The 26141-nt window shown below is 34.7% G+C and overlaps 1 protein-coding gene across 1 annotated transcript; it reads left to right on the forward strand.

The window, feature by feature from the left end:
• Window positions 1–5595: 5595 nt before the first annotated feature.
• On the forward strand, window positions 5596–9844 carry LOC131172933 (uncharacterized). Its single transcript, XM_058134565.1, has 2 exons — window positions 5596–5796; window positions 9686–9844. The coding sequence occupies exons 1-2, from the start codon at window positions 5596–5598 to the stop codon at window positions 9842–9844; spliced, it is 360 nt and encodes a 119-aa protein (XP_057990548.1).
• The last annotated feature ends 16297 nt before the right edge of the window (window positions 9845–26141 follow it).

A 26141-nucleotide genomic window follows, 5' to 3' on the forward strand; every position in this document is an offset into this window, starting at 1 on the left:
CTACAGTGCACATACACTAATAACATTGCCCTCCAAATCAAGTCCATGCAAGAGAGGAACAATCTGAAACATAACAAGTTGTTCCTATTTGTAGGTCTATGATTGCTAAAATTCTTTGATACTCTGTGTTTAGATACTAATAGAAAGAAGATGGCAAAGAAGAAAGTGGCTTCAAATTATTATCTCCTTTACCAAGAAAACTAATAAAAAATTAAATGGTAAGGATTATACAATGTGGAAAAGAACTATCAGAAGATATAAGGTGAGTATAAACATATGGAATTAACAACATTTAATTATTGATCCTTTGGGATGAAAATAAAAAGTGGATGAAGGAGTGTGGTGTATTATTTAACCTAAGAAAGAGTATATTGAAAGACTTTGTAGATAATTTAATGTTTCATTGAGTAATAAGAAGTTATGGAATTAAAGAGTTATTGTACAAAAATTTTATTCCTATGAGGTGCTACAGTACATTGTACCTTATAGAATAGAAGGAGCAGCCTTCAGTTCAATATTTTACTGAATCAAACATGTGTTTGAAGAGGTAAAAACATTATTTCCTACTACTGGTGGCACAAAAGAGATGGAGGCATAATAAGAATGAAAGATTGTTATGTGTTTTCTTGTAGGATTAAGGAATTAATTTGACATTGATCGCACATAGATTTTAACTAGTTCTGAGCTCAAATCTTTGGGCAATACTTATGTCATATGCTTCTTTGAGCTAGTTTGTACAGAATCCATAAAAAAAGTTATATTAAGTGAGCTTGATGCATTGATAAGTTCTAAAATTGATCATATTCAAGGAGGTAGATGTTGGAATAGAAGAAGAGGTAGAAGATCAGCCAAACCTTCCTCTACTTGATCTCTTCTTTACATTTTGTGCACACTAAGTATTCATTTATTTTATTATTGTTAAGTAAAATTATTCATTTTTATAACTATAGTATTCACTTCTTTCTTATAATGAAGTAAATTATTATAAATGGCACGAGTGGTGCAGCAATGAGCCACACTGGAAGGCAATGAACCACTATTGGTGCCTAGTGGGACTACCATCCTAGGTAGCTTGGAGAAGGAACTGTAAACACTTATGAATCGAAGTGCATATATATATATATATATATATATATATATATATATATATATATATATATATACTATTTACAATTGATTATGTCACCGGTACAAGGATATACAAAGTGAGATTCAGATTAGCCTTATCACCTCATCACACTCCTACAAGCTGAGCAGAAGTTGGTAGGATTGTCACTTGGTCATGCAAGTGTTTGTGCCAAATGTGAGCAACCGATTTGGTTAAAAATATAGGCTAAATAGTCCTTCGAAGAAATTAGTTTAACAATTAAATACCTTTTTGCAACTTTGTCCAAACTAAATATGAAAGTCGATCTCAATGTGCTTAGTGTGTACATGAACAGTCAAGTAAGTGGCACCAACATTATTGCAACATAGAGTTGGAGCAGTGGTCAATTGCACCAACATTCACGTAAGAGAGTTTGTTGCCATGTTACCTCAGTAGTTGCAACGCTTATAGCCCTGTACTCAGGTTTTGTGGAAGACTTTGCAACTATTTTCTGCTTTATAGAATTCCAACTAATGAGATTATTACCCATAAAGATAGTGTAATGATACACTTGTATCATATAGGCATTTTAAGTCATCTTTACATTGCATTTCATAGCATTTAGGTAGTTAATTTCATGAATTTTAATTAGGTTCATTAATTTTTATTAGTTTTGATAATCTCTACTTAATTTTGTGTTTTTTTATATCTTTTCAGGTGATTTAATAAAGATCTAAGGTATAGAAGTCAATTAAACAAGTTGAGAAGTCAAAAAAGTCAGGAGAGCATACTGCATAATTTACACGGGTTATGTAAACTAGAAGCATGACCGTGTAACCTTCTGGCCAAGAGAACCTGAGAAAGCTTGGAAGGACAATAGTACATGGGCTGTGTAGTTTGCCCCGTGTCACATCCTTGACCCTGTGTAACTTGCTGTCCTCCCCAAAACAAGAAACATAAAGTTTTCCAGAGATTTACAAGGGTTAGGACTGTGCAGTGTCACATGGGCTGTGTACCTTACACAAGAAAAGACTTTTACTTTGACCTCGATTCTGTTGCACTCATTCTGAACAGACTTCTAAGGCTTTTGGGACTCTGAAATAAGACATTTTAGAAATTGATATAAATACTAAAAGACCAAAATAGGCAAAAGAGTTCACTTTACTTTCAAACCTTAGTTTTTTAACCAATTTGGAGAGAATCTGCATCAAAGCTTAAGGAGAAGGACTCCTAGCTAAAGTCCCAAAAGTTCAAGGTTGCAGATCTTTATTATAGATTCTTTTGTTTTATTTTTTTAGATTGTCTTATGTTCATTTGTTTTAATTTTCTTATATTTGTTAAACTCACCATGAGCGAGTAGTTTATTTAATTTTACGGTTAAGAGAGTAGCACTTACAATTTTTGTTATGGATCTATACTGAAGTTGTTTAATGAATTTGAGGTTTATTCTTTGATTCAATATTTTATGTTCTTAATGTACGTTATGTATTGGTATCCACTTAGTTATGATATAAGATACTAATTAAAGAACTGAAAGGTGAAGATTAGTGTTGGAAATTAGGATGCTGAACTTAGAAAATCTAATAGAGAGATAGGCTGAAATCCTTTGTGAAGTCCCATAATTAATTAAAGAGCTTAAAAGGTTTTAATTAAGATTGATTGCCATAAAAATAGGGTTCAAGTTAATTAAAATATACCTTAAGTGCCTTGAGAGAGGACTTGAGATATCTTATGATTAATTTCTATCAAAGTAACAATTCTCAATTTATTGAATAGGTAAGGTTAAGTCTATAATAATGTTGAAGTGTGAAATCCTAATTCTGCAATTGTTTTAGTGAATTGTTTTCTAAATTTAAGTTTATTGCCTTTTTTTTTTTCCTTTATTCTCAATGTCTTTAGTTAGTTTAGATTAAATCTCTCATCATATTCAGTAGCCTAAATAGTCAAAGTTCTTGTCTAGTTTGGTAGTTACAAATTCCTTATGGAAAATGATACTCTACTTATCATTATATTACTTGTTCACATTCGTGCACTTGTGGGGTTGTAAACCAGCAAACAAGTTTTTGGCGTCATTGCTAGGGAATTTTATAATGGCCAGGCTCTAACCACTAGAGGAATTGTCCGCTTTGGCCATAAGCCTCATAGTTTTATCCTATAGGTGGAATGGAGAACTTCCCAGCAGGTCACTCATCCTAGGATTTCTCTTAAGTAAGCATGCTTAACCTCGGAGTTCTTTTAACTCGCTAGGCCATTCCACCAAAAGGCGCATCTAGTAATTAGTTCCCTTATTTTATATATCATTACCTTTTTTCTCCCATTTTAATATGGGATTGGATTTGGCCACTTAGTGGCTCCCCTCTAAACGCTGAAAAGGCGGGTCTTTTAGCTCACGTTTCCTATTAGTGGGTGAACAATCCAACACTTGGTGAAATATACTTCACAAAATGGTGAGAAAGCGGGTTATGATATATAAAATGGGGGAACTAATCACTAGAGGCGCCTTTTGGTGGAATAGCCTGGAGAGTTGGAAGAACTCCAGGGTTAAGCGTGTTCATTTGAGAGAAATCTTAGGATGGATGACCTCTAGGGAAGTTCTCCATTCCACCTATGGGACAAAACTGTGAAGCATATGGCCAAAGCGGACAATTCTTCTAGTGGTTGGAGCCTGGCCATTACAAATTTAGTAATATTTAGTGATAGATAATTTAGCTAATTTAGGCATTTATTTTTGTTTCATTTTCTTATTTTGCTTTTGCTTTTTATTCCTTTTTCAAGCTCTCTGTTCAGTTTATAACTAGAGCCAAACCTAAAGAGGAGTTGCTTGAATTGGATCCTAAGATGGACAAAACTCTTAAAGTTATTAAGAGAGTAAGGAGACATCAAGAAATCGAACTAGTAGTTTTTAAAACTCCAGCTATGGCTACCAATAATGGGACGAGACCCTTGAAGGACTTTGGAGCCCCAACTATCCAAGGATTTGAATCTAGTGTCACTAGGCCCACAGTGGAGGCCAATAACTTTAAGCTTAAACTGACATGGCTCCAGATGATTCAACAGACTCAGTTTGGAGGTTCACTTGTGAAAGATCCACATTGTCTTCTTTAATGCTTTCTTGCTCTATGTGACACATTCAAGATGAATGGTATCTCTAATAAAGCCATTAGACTCAGAGCATTCCCATTTTCTTTCAGAGATAAAGTAAGAAAGTGGCTACTTTCTCAACCAGCTTGAATATTCACCACTTAGGAGGATCTTTCACAAGCCTTCTTAGCAAGGTACTTCCCACCTATAAAGACTACAAAATTGAGGATTGAGCTAAATATCTCAGGCAAAGGGAAGGAGAATCACTTTATGATGCATGGAAAAGGTACAAGGACCTTCAAAGGGAATGCCCACACCATGGCATAGAGGACTGGATCCTGGTTTTAAACTTTTACAATGGATTGCTACCATCTACAAGGAGTATAATTGATTCAGCAGTAGAAGGGGATCTCATGAAGAAAATAGTCAATAAAGCTCTTAAACTTCTGGAGGGTTATATATAATAATTTTGAATGGTTAAACGAGAGAGGAGACATAAGGAGAACAACTAGAATCCTAGAACTGGATGATGATCAATATTCAATTTGACCAACTTACAAGGAAACTTGACAAGATGCAAGCCAACACAACAAGGAGAAACAATCAAAATAATAACAACTATGTAGGAGGCCATATGACTTCAAAATGCGATAACTAGAGTAAGCCATTTATATAAAAAATGAACTATATAAATAATGGAGGAAACTTCAACCAGAGGTAGCTCAACAATCCATATTCAAACACCTACAACCTTGGATGGAGGAACCATACCAAATTCTCATGGTAAAACTCACAGAATCAATTAATCAGCCCATCAACAAGCAACAGGGATACAGACCACCATCACCACTAGGTTTTCAAAACAGAGGATAAAATCTAGCTTAGCCACCACCACCTCCTCAACCTTAACAGTCTGAATCCAAGTTGACTATGGAATCTATGATGGAAAGCATTTTAGCAGTACAACAATAACAAAATGAAATGATAAAGCTACTAGCTTCCAAAATAGACCAAGTGGCTACTTATAGCAAGATGCTTGAAAACAAAATTGCTCAATAAGCTAGTTCTTTAAGCAAAGCCATTGGTAAATTACTAAGTTAGTAGAGATGAACCCTAAAGAGCATTGTAAGGCAGTTGCCTTAAGGAGTAACAAAATTTTAGAAGAGCAATAACCAGAAGATAAGCAAAAATCAGTAGAAGAAACTTCTAGTTACTTTGACAACAAAGCAAAGGGAAAAGAGAAGGGAGCTGACAAGGATAAGGAAGAGTAGGAGAATAAGAAAAAGAAGCTACCCGAACCATACCAACCCCCTCTACCTTTTCTTTAAAGATTTCAAAAGGCCAAATTAGATAAGAAGTTCGAAAAGTTTTTGGAAGTTTTACAGAAATTTTACATTAACATTTCTTTCACTGATGCATTATCTCAAATGCCGTCTTATGTAAAGTTCTTAAAGGAGATCCTCTTAAAGAAGAGAAAGCTAGAGGATTATGATACAATTGCTCTAATGGAGGAATGTAGAGCCATCTTGCAAAACAATCTACCTCAAAAACTCAAGGATCCTGGAAGTTACTCAATACCTTGTCATATTGGCAACATGAATATAGACAAGGCCCTTTGTGATCTAGGTGTAAGTGTCAATGTGACACCCCTCAAACGACTACAGTGTAGCCGAGCAAGTGTGCTATATTAGGTGCCGGAGCACCCTAACTTATCTTACTTTATTTCTTTAAAAATTTTGTTCTTGTTATATTTTAATATCAATTATTTTTAGACGGAGAAACCCCTATTTTATTATCAGTTGGTGTACTTCACTATTCACCTGCTTGAAATTTTCAATAATATTTTACAATAAAAATCTCATCAATTATTCTCATAACCATCTCATAATTCACATCTCATTCATATATCTCAATTTCATATTCATTTCCATGCATTTCCATTCATGCACAATTTATATATATAAATTCTCAAGTTTAATTAATTTACATGATTTACAGACTGATTACATAAATTCATAATTTACATGATCTACAAATTAATTACAGTTCCATAATCTATATTTCAACATACCATTCATAGTTTACATTACAAATAATAACTAATTATAATGTACAAAATACATAATATGATCTATATGGGCCCTATCTACATGCATTGCTGAGGAGGTGACAACCTTGAACACTCTGCAAATCAGAACTCTAAAATCTCTGTTTAGTATTCACTGGGCTTTAACTTCAGTACCTGTGCGAGGAAATAAATCCATCATACTAAGCATTGCTGCTTAGTGGTGTAATAATATAACAAGAAATAATGTATACAAATAAAAATAATTGGAGCATATTTTCTATACTCAAGAATTTTACTGGGTTCATATGAAATTTGTCATACAGTATATTTTTCGTCATTTATGTTGCTCTCTAGAATCTCTTTTGTCATAAGTTTACTATAATCATTTATATAATGTACAAATAAATCTAAAATTTATACTTATATTCTTATGAAAGTCACATTTGTAATGTTATTTAAGTTATAATTCTTCTACTAGTCTTTTTATCACTTCCTTGATACTTTTTAAGTTGTTTACAATCATTTCGTAATATTTAAAATTTTTAGAACTAATTTAATTTACTTCAGATCATTCTAAGGAACAAATGTTTGGAGCTAGTCTAATTTATTTCAGAACTTCTTCTCATTTATTTACTTTCTAGCATTTTTATTTGCTAATATTCGTAACTTATTTTAATAAATTAGACTGTCCAAGTAACCTACAACAGGCTGACTAAACTGGATAACGGGTCGTTGGCACTAGACACCACGGTGCCTTGGGCCGTCATACCATGGGACGCAGAACGTTAATCACGTATGCAGTCAGTACGGCTAAAAAGCCATGATATCACATAATTGGGCATAAAGCCATGAATACAGGCATAAAGCCATGAATACATGTATAAAGCCTTTCACAGTACTGCTAAAATAATACCCTATTGGCATGCCAAACTATCCAATCTAACACACATGTCTAGGCAATACAAGGGTACATAATATCATTAAATATTAATATATTGTGTTTTATGACTTCATTATTTCATAATAAATTTCAATTATAATTTATACATTCATTTGATCATTTATATGATCACAATTCTAAACAATGGTTCACATGTACCATTATATTCAAAATATTTTTCCTTTCTCACTTGATGGGAACTTAAATCCCAAATGGCACTTTTATCTCATTTATACATTCAACAATCCATTCATGTAAAGAACATTTCATACTTTAAGTTGTTTTGCTAATATATTATGAATTCCACTGGTGTTGGGAGTATAAATCTCAATTACCTATTCCAAGTAATCCATGAACATTTCATGGATTCCAAATTTCATGCCTTAATTTCCTCTACCAATTTAGTTCTTACACTTTGTGTCTTTGTATTACTGTTCACCTTACTATTCACTCAAATTATTGACTTTTTTATACATAATAAATTTATTGAACCTAAATTCACCAAGATACCACATTTTATATTCTAAAGTTGTTGGTATTGATTGCTAATACCATTTCAAAGCTTAGTGTTAGTTATTCACAATTTTCATATTTCAAGCACTAAGTTTACTGTTCTATTGGTCATTTGTACAGTAGGAATTTGGCAAAATTATCTTCATGAAAGTTGTTCCTTATTGTGTTTAGATATATTTCTTTTTTTGAATCACTCTATTTAGAGTTTTGTAGCTCAAGTTATGGTCATTTTACCATAACTAGCCAAGTTGACTTGTACCCAGAATTTCTGGGCAATTTGGTTCTGCCAGATTTGGTGACCTAAATTTGGTCGGCAATTTGACTAGGTTATGGTCAGAATTTGGATTTGTGTTCTTCATGAAAGTTGTAGGAATATGTCTCAGATTTCTATTGGTAAAATTTCAGGTCAATTGGACCTTTCTACACTGAGTTATGACTAAATGAATAAATACTGTTTATTTGGTCATTTTGCATAGGCAGAATGCAAGTTACCCGGATTAGGGCAATTTTTAGGTCAACTTAATTTGGTTTTCTGGGTAGGGTTTCTTCATCAAAGTTATGCCATTATGTGTCTAGTTTCATGTCCAATTGGCCTTGCACCAATTGAACCTATACAACTCCATTTATGGCTGCCCAAACCTACTGAACTCACAACCAGTCCTGTAGGTCACCAAGGGCAGCATGCCTAAACTCAACTCCATTATCCTTACTCACTTCAATTCCTCCTCACACACATTCAAATGGTCACTTATTGACCATTACAAGGTTAATATACCATTTCATAAGAAAAACTCCAATTTTTTCACAAACCCTAATTCCCAAGTGTCCATTTCATGTTTTTCATGTCATCTAACACATCCAACACACATAGTTCAACATCTAACTCAAGTTATCTCATCACAAACCACTTCTAAAAAATTCAAGTCATACAAATCAACAAATCTCATCCTTCTCCCATGGCTGCAAATTTTCATACACACTTCAATATAATTGTTTTGTTCAATTTTACAATAAATTCTAATTTAACTTGTCTTCCTAACAAAGATTAAAAGATATGGAAGTGAGTATAGGCACTAACCTTGTTGGAGCTACTCCCAAGCTTACAAAAACTTTTCTTTTTCCTCTTCAAATTGCTGTCCAATGCTTGCTCTAGTGGTAGGGACAATTTTTTATGAAGAGAAGTTAGGGTTTGGAGGTGATTTGGTGGGTTGTCTCAAGCTTGCCTTAAGCTTCCATGGAGGAATGGGTTAGGGAGAGTGAGTGACGCCTGGTTTGGGTGAAGAAGAAACAGATTGCTTTTTGAATTTTTTTGTATCATTTACCCTCTTTTATTGTTTAATTTAAGTGGTGCTTAATTGTGATTGGTGGATAGGTTTTTAATGACATCATATGATGTCATAATTAGGTATTTTCTTTCATTTTCTTTTCTTCTTTTTTTCTACTCATTTTCAATTTAATTTTTGGCAATATTTATTCATATTTTATATTATAATAATTATTTACTTAACTGGACAAGTCGGCCAAAAATCATCTCTGAAGACGAAATGACCAAAATGCCCTCCATTTGGCTTAACAGACTAAAATTGTTTGTACCAATTGAAAAATTTTTCTAAGCATTTTCTTGGCATTATGCCATAGAAACCTCAATGACTCTTCTCTGGAGTCCCAAAAATTATTTTATGAATTTTCTCCCGAGTCTAGGGCTCCTAGTTGCGAGGACCGCAACTTCTCACTAGATTACCCATCGCTAGGGCACCGGCTCACTTAACTTGGTTGTATGGCTCACTTAACTTGGTTGTATTTTATTTCTAAAATTTTTCCTACATTTTTCTTGTTAATATTTGAGTTAATTATAATTTCTCACTTTAGTTTAAATTTTTTTTCTAGACGTTCTAGCTGTCCGGACCGACACCGGTCACCGGAACAGTAGAATGTACGGAATGGTTACAGTGAGGGTGTTACAGTCAATCTAATGCCCCTGTCAATATGCTAAAAGTTAAATGTTAGAGAGCTCAAACCAACTACAATCTCATTGCAACTAGCAGACAAGTCTATCAAGTACCTAATTGGCATCCTGGAGAACATCCCCGTAAAGGTAGGCAAATTATTCATTCCTATTGATTTTGTTGTCTTGGAGATGGAGGAAGATGTTTAGATTCTCATTATATTGGGAAAACCTTTCTTAGTAACCACCGAAGCTATCATAGATATTAAAAATGGGCAGTTAACTCTCAAAGTAGGAGAAAAGGAAGTAGAGTTCAACCTATTTAGAGATATGAAACATAAGCCAGATACAAATGAGTGCTTAAGGGTTAACATTGTAGACAAGCTAGTGGAAGAGGAATTCTGCAAGAGATATCTTGAAAATCCTCTTAAAGCATGCATTGTACACAACAACACCATAATGATGATAACAAAAAAATTATAGCCTATGTACAATCATTTGAAGCTAGGCCATCTCTACCCTTAGCTCAAGCACTCCAATTGGAGGAGTTGAAGGAAACACAACCTATGGCTAAACCACAAGAGGCTAAAAAGCAGATAGAACTAAAACCTCTTCTTGCTACTCTCAGGTATGCATTTCTAGACTCAAATTCTAATTATTCTATTATAATAATTGCTAGCCTAACTTAGTTAGAAGAGGAAAAACTTCTAAGGGACTTAAGGACCCATAGTAAAACTATAGGGTACACCATAAAAAACCTTAAAGGAATTAGTCCTTCCATTTGTATGCATAGAATACCTATGGAAGAGAAACACAAACCCACCATAAAACATCAGAGGAGACTAAACCCTAACATGAAGGAAGTAGTAAAGAAGGAAATTTTTAAACTATTAGACGTAGGTATAATATACCCAATTTTTGATAGTAAATGGGTTAGTCCAATCAATGTAGTGCCTAAAAAGGTTAGATCAATTGTTATAAAAAATGAAAATAATGAGCTGATTCCCACTAGGACAGTCACTAGTTAGTGCATGTGCATTGATTATAGGAAACTAAATAGTACCACTAGGAAAGACCACTTTTCTCTTCCTTTTATTGATCAAATGCTTAAAAGGCTAGCCAAGCATTCCTATTTTTGTTACTTGGATGGGTATTTGGGATTTTTCTAAATCCCAAATCACTAAGAAGACCACAAAAAGACCATTTTTACTTGTCCCTACAGGACTTTTGCCTATAGGAGAATGCCTTTCGATCTTTGTAATGCCCTAGCCACTTTTTAAATATGCATGATAGCTATTTTTTCTGATTTCATTGAAAACATTATGAAGGTTTTTATGAATGATTTCTCTGTTTATAAACTATCTTTGATGAGTGTCTAGGTAACCTGTCTAAAGCATTGCAAAGATGTAAGGAGTCAAACCTAGTCCTCAATTAGGAAAAATGTCACTTTATGGTAAGAGAGGGTATAATACTTTGTCACCTTGTGTAAAAAAAAGGATCAAAGTGGACAAGGCAAAAATTGAGATAATAGAGAAGATGCCACCACCAATATCAGTCAAAGGAGTGCGAAGCTTTTTGAGACATGTAGGCTTTTATAAAAGATTCATCAAGGATTTCTCAAAAAAGCTAAGCTATTAATAAATTTGTCAAATCAAGATGTCCCTTTTGATTTTGATTATAGTTGCCTTGACTCGTTTTACAGGATTAAAGATGCCTTGATTTCTACACCCACAATGCAACCACCAGGTTAGGAACTGCCATTTGAGGTGATGTGCAATGCAGGTAACTATGCAGTAGAAGCAGTGCTTGGATAAAGAAAAGACATAAAAGTCTATGCTATCTACCATGCAAGCAAAATATTTGATGATACACAGGAGTTTGAACTGGAAATCAAAGACAAAAAAGGGACTGAAAATGTGGTAGCAAACCACCTCTCTAGACTGAAGCAAGAAGATAAGGGAAATCTGGTCGAGGACCTACCCATTGATGATTTCTTTCTAGATGAGCACCTCCTATTCATCTCTCAACCCCTATGGTATGCAGATATCGTTAATTATCTTGTATGCAGAGTTTTGCCACCAAATATGTCTTACTTGCCAAAAAAGAAGTTCTTACATGGCATAAGAGATTACACTTGGGAGGAACCTCTGTTATATAAAAGGTGCTATGATGGTCTTACAAAAGATGCATACCAGAGGAGGAAGTAGAAAGTGTGCTACAATATTGCCATTCATCACCTTAAGAAGGACACTTCAGCACTTCTAAAATAGCATTAAAAATCTAGCAATTAGGCTTCTATTGGCCAAACTTATTTAAAGATGTTAGAAATTTTGTACTAATATATAACTAATGTCAGAGAGCAGGAAATATTTTAAGAAGGAATGAGATGCCATTCTATGGAATACTTGAAGTTGAACTACTTGATATTTAGGGTATAGATTTCATAGGTCTATTCCCATCCTCATTTACCAATAAGTATATCCTTATTGGTGTGGATTAAGTATCCAAGTGGGTAGAAGCAATAGCCTCACCAATAAAAGATGCAAGGGTAGTCATAAAGTTTCTCAAAAAGTACATCTTTATAAGATGTGGCGCACCAAGGGCAATCATTAGTAATGGGGGAAGTCACTTCTACAACAATCAATTGAAGCTTTACTCAGAAAATATAGAGTGACTCACAAGGTGGCAATACTATACCTCCCTCAAGCAAGTGGACAAGTGGAGATCTTAAATAGGGAATTAAAGACGATACTTGAGAAGATAGTAACTCGCTCAAGGAAGGTTTGGTCCCTAAAATTAGACGATGCATTATAGATTTACTGCACTGCCTTCAAAACACTTATTGGAACCACTCTAGCTCGATGTATGGGAAGTCATGCACCTCCCTATTGAACTTAAACATAAAGCCTATTAGGAAATCCAGACCCTCAATTTTAACCTAAAATCTGTTCGAGAAAAGAGACTTATACAACTAAATGAACTAGAATAAATTAGGCAAAATGCCTATGAGAATGCAAAGATCTTTATGGAAAGGAAAAAAAGCTAGCATGACAAGCATATCACAAGAAGAGAAATTAAAGAAGGAGACTTTGTCTTGATTTTTAACTTTAGATTGAAGCTATCCCTAAGAAGCTAAGATCTAGGTGGTCCAGTCCCTTCAAGGTTCTGTAAGTCTTCCCACATGGAGCAGTAAAAGTATGGAGTGGAACATAAGGATTCTTCAAAGTCAATGGCCAAAGACTGAAGCCATATTTCTTAGGAGAACCAATTAAGAAAGGAGCAACACACTCCTTTTGTAACACCCCTAAGTTCTAGAGTGCGCTGCTCCCGGTGACTGCATGGTCCGTACAGTTAGGATGCATAGAACTACACTTCGATATGAGTGAGGAAACATAAAATAATGAAATACAAGAAAAGAAAATACAAGAAAAACAAAGGAAAAATAATAGCAAAGAAATGTAACCAAGTTAAGCGAGCCGGGAACCCTAGCGATGGGTGACCGCACCGGGAAGTCATGGCGTGGACCGTTGACTAGCCCTAGACTGCGGGGAACCCTGGAAAATATTTTTAAGACTTAAATAGACCCTTATTGAAGTATAAATATCATTAGAAATATCAAAGAAAAATTAAATAATTAGTACAAAGAAAAGTGAGAAATCTAAAAATGGACAAAACCCAGATACTAAAAATCTGAATGCAACTGAACAGGGCATTATGGTCATTTGACACCCCGAATTGTCTTTTGACCTAAATGTCCATTAAAAATAAATAATATTACACTTAGAAAATAAAATAAAAAATTAATTTGGTGGTACTTAAAGAAAATAGCAAAAACTATGGGTTTAATGTGGAATAAATGAAAATTAAACATATAAAATCAATTTCTTATGTGAGTGGACCACTAAGGGATTATAATATTCACTAATGGGCAGATTTAAACCACTAAATACTTCATCATCTTCATTTCTTCTCCCATGCCGAAGTGAACTCCATTAAAGACTCCATAGCCAAAATTTGAGAAAGCTCCATTAAGTCCTTTATTTCAACTCTAATCACTTAGGTTTCTTCATTAAGTTTTATCCCCACATCACAAGGAAGAGCTTGATACCAAAATCAAGAAGTTTAATCAAGGTTTAGCAAGTTCCAACCATAGGTAAGTTTACATTTTTGAATATTGCTTTGTTAAACTTTGTGTACATGTTATGGGTGTTGGATTTGTGAAGAAAATTTTCAAGTTTGAGGAGTTATTGATATGTCCATTTTGGACAGCCATGGAGTTATGTATTTAATGATTTATTATTACATATATTTGATGTAAATTCATGTTGAGTAGAGGGATTTAATATCCTAGTAAGTTATTTCCATGAAAATGTGGTGATTGTGTACTTAAATTGGAGATTGAGGAATTGTGGGACACTTTGGCATTGTAGAACAATTCGGCAGCCTTGGGACACTTTGATAAATGTATGAGTTCATGAAGGTATTGGCAGAATATTGACATTGAGGATTGATGGATATGTATATAGATTGGTTGTGTAAAGTGTATGTAAGAATGAGTAATGTTTAGGTGTATATGTGATTGTACTTAGACTTTGTAAATTTGAGTTTTAATTGGTGTATTGAGGATAATTGTAATCTGCCCAAAGTGACTTTAAAGTGAAGTGGTATATGGTTTTGGTAATGTACCAAAACAGAATTGGTAAGGGAAGTGAACATATAGTAAGGTAAATGTGTCATTGATGTATGTTTAAGCAAGGTAATTAAGGGCAGTATGCATTTTAGCTTATAACCTTAAATGTGTAACCTCAATTGGTATGAGACCAATTGGAGGTGAAACTAGGCACAAAATTTGCCAACTTTCATTGAGAAAGCATACCAAAATTCTGCTTGCAAGGTGACATGAAAAATGACCAATTCGGATTGAGTACAATTGAAACCTGAAAACTGACCATTTGGGCAGCAGTTAGTTTTTAGGCCATAACTCACTCAAAACAGGTCCAATTGACCTGAAATTTTAACCATGAATAGTTAAGACCCATACCTACAAGTTTTATGAAGACACCAAAGCCCAGAAATGACCATAAGCAAGTCAAACAGCTTGCACAAGTTCGGGTCCAAAAATTGGCCGAACCAAAGTTGACCAAATTGACTTAAAATTGACCTAATTTGTTGCAATTTGACCAGCAATAGTATAATGACCATAACTTGGTCTACTTAACTCGGAATGACCTAAAATTTTGCCACGCGTTCCATAAGACATAGATCTACAAGTTTGTAGTTTTGACCGAAACCCGAAAACCGAGGGAACTAGGTCGTCCGGCTAGGTCAAACTAGTATTCCGGAATCCAGCAAAATGCAAGAAAATGCAGTATACATAGAAATGAGTTTAGTAAAACGTACCAACCCTAAAATACTATCGAATATGACATATTAATAACGTTAAGACCTCATTTACCTAGAACACATCGAGGGTCGATATATGGGTTGATTAAACAAATAAAGGTATTCAGTGAATTAATTATCGACACATTATCGTTAGAGACAATTTAATTTAGTACTGAAACACTTCAAATTGTGTTTCTCAGTTACCAAAGACTCAGGAACAGGGAAGGAAACACTGAGTCCAGACCAAGAGACAGTTATCAAAGGTTTGTGCACAACTAGTTTTTAACTGATTTTGTTTGAATATTTCATATGATTAAATGACATACTTTTCTTATGTATTATGTTTAACAAGCATTGGATTTAATTCAATGATTATTGAAAATTGTTATAGTATGTATGAATTTAGCTTTGTGAAATGGTATTTCCACAAGTATTAAGCATTGTTATGGATTGAATAAATTATGTTTTGGAAAATTGTGATAGAACATGTTTTGAATTGTGATGGTAATTTTCATGGAAAAATGCAAATTTATGATTTGAATTGTGATGAGCATAAAAAAGTATTGGATATTGAAATTGAATTTGAATCGAATTATATTGTGAATTATGCTCACTAAAAGGATTGTGATATTGTTTTATATCTCACTATAGATGCTTGACTAGGTTATTACCCGTCTCTCTCATTTGTTGAGAAGACAATGGAGTTAGTTGTGTTTTGATTACCATGGTACGTGCACAGGCTTAGATTTTCCTCTTATTTGAGGTTAGATATAAGTTTATTTTATTATTATGGCCCTTGTGGAAGATTCATTGTTGTGATGGTACTGTGCACGATGATTTGACCTCCCCGACCATAGGGAGTTAGAATATGATTCGACCTCCCTGACCATAGGGAGTTAGAATCACATCGAATATGGCCCTTTCGGATTAGTCTTGCATAGTTAGTGAGATAAAGATTGATTTTTGAGATACAGAATGGCTTTTGAATGGTAAAGAATTGTGATTTCAATTATGGTTTATGTATAATTGATTTTGTTGGAATTACTTAAATGGATAGTCATGATTTGATAAATTGAATTTTGTGATCAAAGTCATTTAGACAATTGATTTACATTATTGGCAATGAATATTTTGAGTTGTGGAATTTGATGAGTATTCAGATTTCCAAATTATTTACTGTAAATTTTGTCAATGTATATTGTATTATATTTTAAATTATAGTTGTGCACCATCGAAGTTCACCACTCAATGATAGCTTTGTATGTCATGCAGTAAGAAGATCATATAGCAGTAAGTAAATTTCCTTGAAGATATATTCAGATCAGCTCCAGGTATATCATAGGTATACCCATGTACATAGGTTTTGATGTATGCATGTAATAATATGTATGTAAATTATTTGAGCAGTTGTATGGAAACTCTTGTAAAATATTTTGGTATGTAATTAAATGTAAATTATTGTAAATGTAAATTTGAGATTTCATTTACTTGAATAGTTTTGTATTATATTTCTTGTATCTCAGTCTTTGAAAAATCATCATGATTTGAGTTGAGAAAATGTTGTGTTGAGAAATATGTTGGAGTTGAGATTTGCAAATACATATTGAAGTGCTTATTACAGTTTTTTGAAGAACTATTTTATCCAAAATACAGATGGCACTCGCCAAAAATTTTTACAAAACTCCAAATAATTTAAATGTGTTAGTTCTATCACTTGATTCAAAAGGTTTTTAACACCTGTAAATAGTGCTCACCACTGTAAAAGAAGTAAGAAAAGTTTTTAAAATCCCTTGTAGTGTATTTAATGGGTTATCAGTAGACGGAGTTGGTAATTCATTAGGTATACTACGGGATCATGTTACATCTTACAGAGGGGTAGGGTGTGACATGTTTTAGTGGTACCAGAGCAATGGTTTTAAAGTTTTGAAATCTTTTTGTCGGTAACTACAACTGCTTAAATGTTTGATGCATATAGTACATTTACATCATAAATATGAACTAATGGAGAGGAATCTCCTTATGTTGGTTGTACAGGAATAGAAAATCTTGTGAAAAGATATGGAAGAGAAAAATGAGACAATAGAACAGTCTGTGATGGCAGAAGAACAAGCTGAGGCCCCAGCTCCACAAAGTGTCGAAGGCCTGACTGTACCAGTTTTACCAGTACAAATTTCTGCACAAATGGCCCAGCAAATGGCCACTTTCTTCCAACAAATGGCTGATAATCTGTCAGCTCAAACTCAAGCCCAAGTACAGACCCAACCCCCACAAGGGCAACATGAAATAGAGAAGAGGGAGAAACCTATGGGTCAAAGCTCGAACAGTAATTTGAGAAAGAGAAAAGAATTTGAGAAACCCCGAGCTCAGGGATATAACAGAGGTGGATCATCAAGGCAGAGACCACCAAGCTCCAATCGTCGAACAACTAGAAGTTCCTACCCTCCCCGCCAATGTGAAACGTGTGGAAGATATCATGGTGGGATATGCTATAAGACCTCTGGAGCCTGCTACAATTGTGGAAAACTTGGACACTTTGCTAAAGATTGTACTAAACCACCTCGATCTGCTCTCCGGAGTTCACAGACCGTCAGTCAGAGTCAAGATAGAAATAGAGTTGGTACTCCTCACCACTATAACACAGTGAATCAGCCCAAATATAGTAGCGCACCAGTCAGAGCGTCCACTATGCGCCAAGGAGAAAGAGCAGAAATTTCGGATGTAGCTGCTGGTAAGTTCTTAATTTTTGAAGGAAACAATGAGTTATTATTTGATCCCAGCACTACTTGTTTATATGTTAGTGTTAGAATTCTATGTTTTGTTGCTATTCCTTTACATGGGAATGAATTTTGATGTATTAGTGACTAGTCTTTTAGGATCAAAACTACAATAACAAGTATGATTGACATTAATTTTGGAAGAATTATTAGCTAAAAGTATTTTCTAACACACCATAAATTATAAAGCTAATTGGCGAGCCTACTTAATGTAAGGCAAGAAGACCTAAAAGTAAGTTACAGTAATAGAATTGCTCTAGATGAGGGCAAAGATGTTACTGTTAGTAATTATTAATGGATATTGTAATCAGAATTGGTTTAGGATATTAGTGGATTCGAGAAAGATAAGATGTTAGAAAACCTAGCCCATGAGGTTATAACGTAGTGACTATATAATGTTCTCAATGTTTGTATTGTAAGCTGCAGATTACAGTACCGACACGAGATTATTGTGTAGAGCTACGTGCTTCCTTGTGATATAATAAATTAAGAATAATTGTAAGTAATCTATAAATTGATACAGTTGCACCCGAATAGAGTACTATTACTGGAAATAAATGTGAAAATTTTAGTTAGAAATTTAAAACTTCAGAACTAGCCTATCAAACAACTACACTTGTAAGGTAGCTAGAGTCAGTGACTCAGTTATATTAATGTGAATTACCTGTGCCACAGTAATTGCTATAAGCTTAGAGATATCAGTACGACTTATCATCCTCAGACGGATGGACAGTCGAAATAAGTGATTCAGGTAAATTTTAAAACTCGTTGAGTTTCTATAAATAATGAAATGAAATGATAATAATAACCTGTAAAATGTAATAAACCCTCGAGAATATACTGAGAACTTCTGTCCTTGAATCCGAGGGGAGATGGGACAGATACATCCCACTAATAGAATTTGTATACATTAATAAGTGTCAAGCTAGCATACAAACGACACCCTATGAAACATTGTAAGGGAACGAATAACTATGGATTTTGTGATGAAACTTCCGAGGACACAGAATAGTCAAGATGCAGTATAGGTCATAATTGACAGACTAACCAAGTCTGCTCACTTTTTACTAGTTCGGATGGACTATAGCTTGGAAAGATTGGCCAGATTGTACATATATGAAATTGTAAAATTGCATGGAGTGCCAGTATCAATTGTGTCTGACAGAGATCCTAGGTTCACTTCTAGATTCTGGGGTAGTCTTCAGAGAGCCCTAGGAACTAGATTGAACTTTAGCACAACATTCCACCCACGCATGATGGCCACCCGAGAGGGTTATTCAGATACTGGAGGATATGCTACGGGCTTGTGTGATTGAATTTGAAGGTAGTTGGGATACACACTTGCCTTTGATTGAGTTTGCTTATAACAACAGCTACCAATCAAGCATTGGGATGCCTCCATATGAAGCTTTATATGGCAGAAAGTGCAGAACTCCTTTATGTTGGGATGAAGTAGGTGAAAGGAAGATGATTGGGCCAGAAATTGTCCAGCAGACAGAGGAAAAGATTAGATTGATTAGAGATAGACTCAAGGCTGCATCAGATCGTCAGAAGTCCTATGTTGATCTGAAGAGAAGAGATATTGAATATGCAGTGGGTGATAAAGTATTCCTCAAAGTTTCTCCTTGGAAGAGGATTGTGAGGTTTGACAGAAAGGGGAAACTGAGTCCTCGTTTCATCAGACCATATGAGGTTCTGGAAAGAGTGGTTCCTTTGGCATATCGGTTGGCATTACCTCCAGAGTTAGCAAGGATACACAATGTCTTCCATGTGTCCATGTTAAGGAGGTACAGATCTGACCCATCTCATGTACTGTCAGTTGAAGAGATTGAGATAAATCCAGACCTCTCATATGAGGAAGAACCCATAAAAATTCTGGCTTATGAGGTGAAGCAGCTAAGAGACAAACATATACACCTGGTTAAACTGCTGTGGAACCATCATTCAGGCCAGGAAGCTACTTTGGAACGTGAAGAGGATATGAGGAGACAACACCCACAGCTGTTCAGAGACTAATGCCAGGTAAAAATTTCGAGACAAAATTTATTTAAGGGGGGGAGAATTGTAACACCCCTAAGTTCGGTAGTGCGTTCTGCTGCTCCGGTGACCAGTGCGGTCCAGACAGCTAGGATGCCTAGAACTACACTTCGATATGAGTGAGGAAACATAAAATAATGAAATACAAGAAAAGAAAATACAAGAAAAACAAAGGAAAAATAAGAGCAAAGAAATGTAACCAAATTAAGCGAGCCGGGAACCCTAGTGATGGGTGACCTCACCGGGAAGTCACGGCATGGACCGTTGACTAGCCCTGGACAGTGGGGAACCCTGGAAAATATTTTTAGGACTTAAATAGACCCTTATTGAAGTATAAATATCATTAGAAATATCAAAGAAAAATTAAATAATTAGTACAAAGAAAAGTGAGAAATCGAAAAATGGACAAAACCCGGTGTTACCGAAAAATCAGGAATGCAACCCAAACAGGGGCATTATGGTCATTTGACACCCCAAATTGTCTTTTGACCTAAATGTACATTAAAAATAAATAATATTACACTTAGAAAATAAAATGAAAAATTAATTTGGTGGTACTTAAAGAAAATAGCAAAAACTATGGGTTTAATGTGGAATAAATGAAAATTAAACATATAAAATCAATTTCTTATGTGAGTGGACCACTAATGGATTATAATATTCACTAATGGGCAGATTTAAACCACTAAATACTTCATCATCTTCATTTCTTCTCCCATGCCGAAGTGAACTCCATTAAAGACTCCATAGCCAAAATTTGAGAAAGCTCCATTAAGTCCTTTATTTCACCTCTAATCACTTAGGTTTCCTCATTAAGTTTTATCCCCACATCACAAGGAAGAGCTTGATACCAAAATCAAGAAGTTTAATCAAGGTTTAGCAAGTTCCAACCATAGGTAAGTTTACATTTTTGAATATTGCTTTGTTAAACTTTGTGTACATGTTATGGGTGTTGGATTTGTGAAGAAAATTTTCAAGTTTGAGGAGTTATTGATATGTCCATTTTGGACAGCCACGGAGTTATGTATTTAATGATTTATTATTACATATATTTGTTGTAAATTCATGTTGAGTAGAGGGATTTAATATCCTAGTAATTTATTTCCATGAAAATGTGGTGATTGTGCACTTAAATTGGAGATTGACGAATTGTGGGACACTTTGGCATTGTAGAACAATTCGGCAGCCTTGGGACACTTTGATAAATGTATGAGTTCATGAAGGTATTGGCAGAATATTGACATTGAGGATTGATGGATATGTATATAGATTGGTTGTGTAAAGTGTATGTAAGAATGAGTAATGTTTAGGTGTATATGTGATTGTACTTAGACTTTGTAAATTTGAGTTTTAATTGGTGTATTGAGGATAATTGTAATCTGCCCAAAGTGACTTTAAAGTGAAGTGGTATATGGTTTTGGTAATGTACCAAAACATAATTGGTAAGGAAAGTGAACATATAGTAAGGTAAATGTGTCAATGATGTATGTTTAAGCAAGGTAATTAAGGGCAGTATGCATTTTAGCTTATAACCTTAAATGTGTAACCTCAATTGGTATGAGAGCAATTGGAGGTGAAACTAGGCACAAAATGTGCCAACTTTCATTGAGAAAGCATACCAAAATTCTGCTTGCAAGGTGACATGAAAAATGACCAATTCGGATTGAGTACAATTGAAACCTGAAAACTGACCATTTGGGCAGCAGTTAGTGTTTAGGCCATAACTCACTCAAAAATAGGTCCAATTGACCTGAAATTTTAACCATGAATAGTTAAGACCCATACCTACAAGTTTTATGAAGACACCAAAGCCCAGAAATGACCATAAGCAAGTCAAACAACTTGCACAAGTTCGGGTCCAAAAACTAGCCGAACCAAAGTTGACCAAATTGACCTAAAATTGACCTAATTTGATGCCATTTGACCAGCAATAGTATAATGACCATAACTTGGTCTAGTTAACTCGGAATGACCTAAAATTTTGCCCCGCGTTCCATAAGACATAGATCTACAAGTTTGTAGTTTTGACCGAAACCCGAAAACCGAGGGAACTAGGTCGTCCGGCTAGGTTAAACTAGTATTCCGGAATCCAGCAAAATGCAAGAAAACGCAGTATACATAGAAATGAGTTTGGTAAAACGTACCAACCCTAAAATACTATCGAATATGACATATTAATAACGTTAAGACCTAATTTACCTAGAACACATCGAGGGTCGATATATGGGTTGATTAAACAAATAAAGGTATTCAGTGAATTAATTATCGACACATTATCGTTAGAGACAATTTAATTTAGTACTGAAACACTTCAAATTGTGTTTCTCAGTTACCAAAGACTCAGGAACAGGGAAGGAAACACTGAGTCTAGACCAAGAGACAGTTATCAGAGGTTTGTGCACAACTAGTTTTTAACTGATTTTGTTTGAATATTTCATATGATTAAATAACATACTTTTCTTATGTATTATGTTTAACAAGCATTGGATTTAATTCAATGATTATTGAAAATTGTTATAGTATGTATGAATTTAGCTTTGTGAAATGGTATTTCCACAAGTATTAAGCATTGTTATGGATTGAATAAATTATGTTTTGGAAAATTGTGATAGAACATGTTTTGAATTGTGATGGTAATTTTCATGGAAAAATGCAAATTTATGATTTGAATTGTGATGAGCATAAAAAAGTATTGGATATTGAAATTGAATTTGAATCGAATTATATTGTGAATTATGCTCACTAAAAGGATTGTGATATTGTTTTATATCTCACTATAGATGCTTGACTAGGTTATTACCCGTCTCTCTCATTTGTTGAGAAGACAATGGAGTTAGTTGTGTTTTGATTACCATGGTACGTGCACAGGCTTAGATTTTCCTCTGATTTGAGGTTAGATCTAAGTTTATTTTATCGTTATGGCCCTTGCGGAAGATTCATTATTGTGATGGTACTGTGCACGATGATTCGACCTCCCGGACCATAGGGAGTTAGAATCTGATTCGACCTCCCCGACCATAGGATGTTAGAATCACATCGAATATGGCCCTTTCGGATTAGTCTTGCATAGTTAGTGAGATAAAGATTGATTTTTGAGATACAGAATGGCTTTTGAATGGTAAAAAATTGTGATTTCAATTATGGTTTATGTATAATTGATTTTGTTGGAATTACTTAAATGGATAGTCATGATTTGATAAATTGAATTTTGTGATCAAAGTCATTTAGACAAATGATTTACATTATTGGCAATGAATATTTTGAGTTGTGGAATTTGATGAGTATTCAGATTTCCAAATTATTTACTGTAAATTTTGTCAATGTATATTGTATTATGTTTTAAATTATAGTTGTGCACCACTGAGTTCACCATTCAGCGATAGCTTTGTATGCTGTCGCAGGTAAGAAGAGCATAGAGCAGTAAGTAAATTTCCTTGAAGATATATTCAGATCAGCTTCAGGTATATCATAGGTATACCCATGTACATAGGTTTTGATGTATGCATGTAATAATATGTATGTAAATTATTTGAGCAGTTGTATAGAAACTCTTGTAAAATATTTTGGTATGTAATTAAATGTAAATTATTGTATATGTAAATTTGAGATTTCATTTACTTGAATAGTTTTGTATTATATTTCTTGTATCTCAGTCTTTGAAAAATCACTGCGGATTTGAGTTGAGAAAAATGTTGTGTTGAGAAATATGTTGGAGTTGAGATTTGCAAATACATATTGAAGTGCTTATTACAGGTTTTTTGAAGAACTGTTTTATCCAAAATACAGATGGCACTCTGCCAAAATTTTTACAGAAACTCCAAATAATTTAAATGTGTTAGTTCTATCACTTCAGTTCAAAAAGGTTTTTTAACACCTGTAAATAGTGCTCACCACTGTAAAAGAAGTAAGAAAAGTTTTTAAAATCCCTTGTAGTGTATTTAATGGGTTATAAGTAGACAGAGTTGGTAATTCATTAGGTATACTACGGGATCATGTTACATCTTACAGAGGGGTAGGGTGTGACACCTTTAGCAACCCACTTGCCTAGCATTGAGCCAAAAAGTACAGTCAAGCTAAAGACTATAAACAAGTGTTCCTTTGTTGGCAACCCAAGACTTTAGAATTTTTCTGTAAGTTTATTTTGTTTTTGCTTTTGTTAACTTTTGTAAGCATCCTAAACTCTAACCTTGGACATTATAGGAAAAAGCAAGGAGTGATGAAGAAGGAACGGATTGAGAGAAAGAGTTAAAGCCACACAAGATGGAAAAATTTCAAAACCAAGAAAGTACATATGTTGTTAATCTCTGTTATGCATTTCATTCACACATTTAGAAACAAGTGGGTATGAAAATTTGAAGAGATAGGAAAAATTATGCATATGAAGTGTTCAAATTTTTTAGTCTAAAAAGTTACACGAGGGACCCCATGCTTTGAAGCACGCCTTATGTAACTCATTGAGCACAAAACACACAAAAATTAAGCACTCTAGAAAGTTACATGGGGTGCCCCATGCAAGATTACACAGGTTGTGTAATAAGGGAATGGAAAAGAATGGAAAATTTTATGAAATAAAACTTACATAGGGTGCCTCGTGCATTGATACATGGGTCGTGTAAGGCTAAAAAGGAAAAATAGAAAAGGAAAGAGGTCCAGTAAGTTACATGGGTCACCCCCATGTACTTGTACACTGGTTGTGTAACTCACCAAGCTTAAAAAAAAAAAGAAAGGACAGTGGGAAATTTTATGAAATAAAACTTACATAGGGTGCCTCGTGCATTGATACATGGGTCGTGTAAGGCTAAAAAGGAAAAATAGAAAAGGAAAGAGGTCCAGTAAGTTACATGGGTCACCCCCATGTACTTGTACACTGGTTGTGTAACTCACCAAGCTTAAAAAAGAAAAAGAAAGGGCAGAAGATTACATGGGACAACCTGTGTAATGCAACACAGCCCCATGTAAAATATAAAAAGGCATAAAAAATATTTACGAAACAACACAAGGACCCTTTCATCTCCATTTAAACATTTCCAAACCTCATTCTATAATAAAAAAGCCCTGTCTCTTCAAGAATCTCTTAAAAATCTCTCCCTCTCTCGATTTCTCCCATCCAAAGCCTAACCCATTCTTGATTATCTCTAACAATGGCTCTAATAAAAAGAACCATAGGGCATATTTCCTTTTCCTACTTGGCAAGAGACGATTCCCCATCATAATCTCAAAGACCAAGAACAAGGCAAGCTTATTGAGAAGCCATACCAGCATAGGTGCCTTAGCCTCAACCCCAACTCCAACCACAGCTGTAGCCCAGCCATAACCAAACTTTGCTTTAGCCTAGCACTTCAAGAATGTCACCCACCATGATGTTCATACCGGTTTAAACAATTAAAAAATCATATCCATAAAATACATGGACATAGAGTTGCTGGATCAACTTAGAATTAAAGAAAAAGTGGATAGATTTTTAGATAACATTGGATGGATAAGATTCAACCAATTATACTACCCAATGTATAGAGACATGAAACTTGAGTTTTTGAGTAGTTTAAAAGCCACCCTATGGGCTATGAATAGGGGAGACAGAGGAAGGATCAAATTTAAACTTCTAGGCATAAATAAAGTGATGAAAATGGATGAATTTATTGTCGTGTTTGAGTTTGGCAATGAGTGCCTCTAAGAGATCCCTCAAAATAGCTTCGAGTATGACAACATACCATTCTAGAGGACCATTGCTCCTAACACCGAGGTGTACAACTCCAGTAGCTTTAAATCCTTGGGATTAGCAAACCTCGCCATGAGATATCTATACAGACTAGCAGCCCACATAATCATGGGCTGTGGTGATAGCCTAGGTGTGGTAAATGCCAATGAGTTATTCTTTTTGTGGTGTATGGTAAATGGAAGGCGATGCAACATCGGATACTTCCTCTGCCAGCATCGTAGGTGGATCTCTCAGTAGGCCATTGGACACATAGTGGTGGGAGGGCTCATCACAGCACTTGCCCTACATTACGGGTTTCTGCCAGCACATGTTAGATTATGCACCAACATAAGCACCACCAATATAAACCAGACTATATACATATCCATGGGACTATGCAGAAGAGTAGGGGACACTTGCCTCTTGATAGATGCACAGGGGAATGTCTTTCTTTGGAGGCCATCACTAGAGCAAGGAGAGTCTTTTCAGGCAGAGGAGCAGGCATAGGAGTAGACCTAGGAGTAGTAGGAAGAATTAGACCATTTTCACCCAACTGAGTGATACACTTGTATCATATATGTATTTTCAAGCACTATTACATTGTATTTCATAG

This window comes from Hevea brasiliensis, chromosome 14, assembly GCF_030052815.1.
Source record: "Hevea brasiliensis isolate MT/VB/25A 57/8 chromosome 14, ASM3005281v1, whole genome shotgun sequence".
Lineage (NCBI taxonomy): Eukaryota > Viridiplantae > Streptophyta > Magnoliopsida > Malpighiales > Euphorbiaceae > Hevea > Hevea brasiliensis.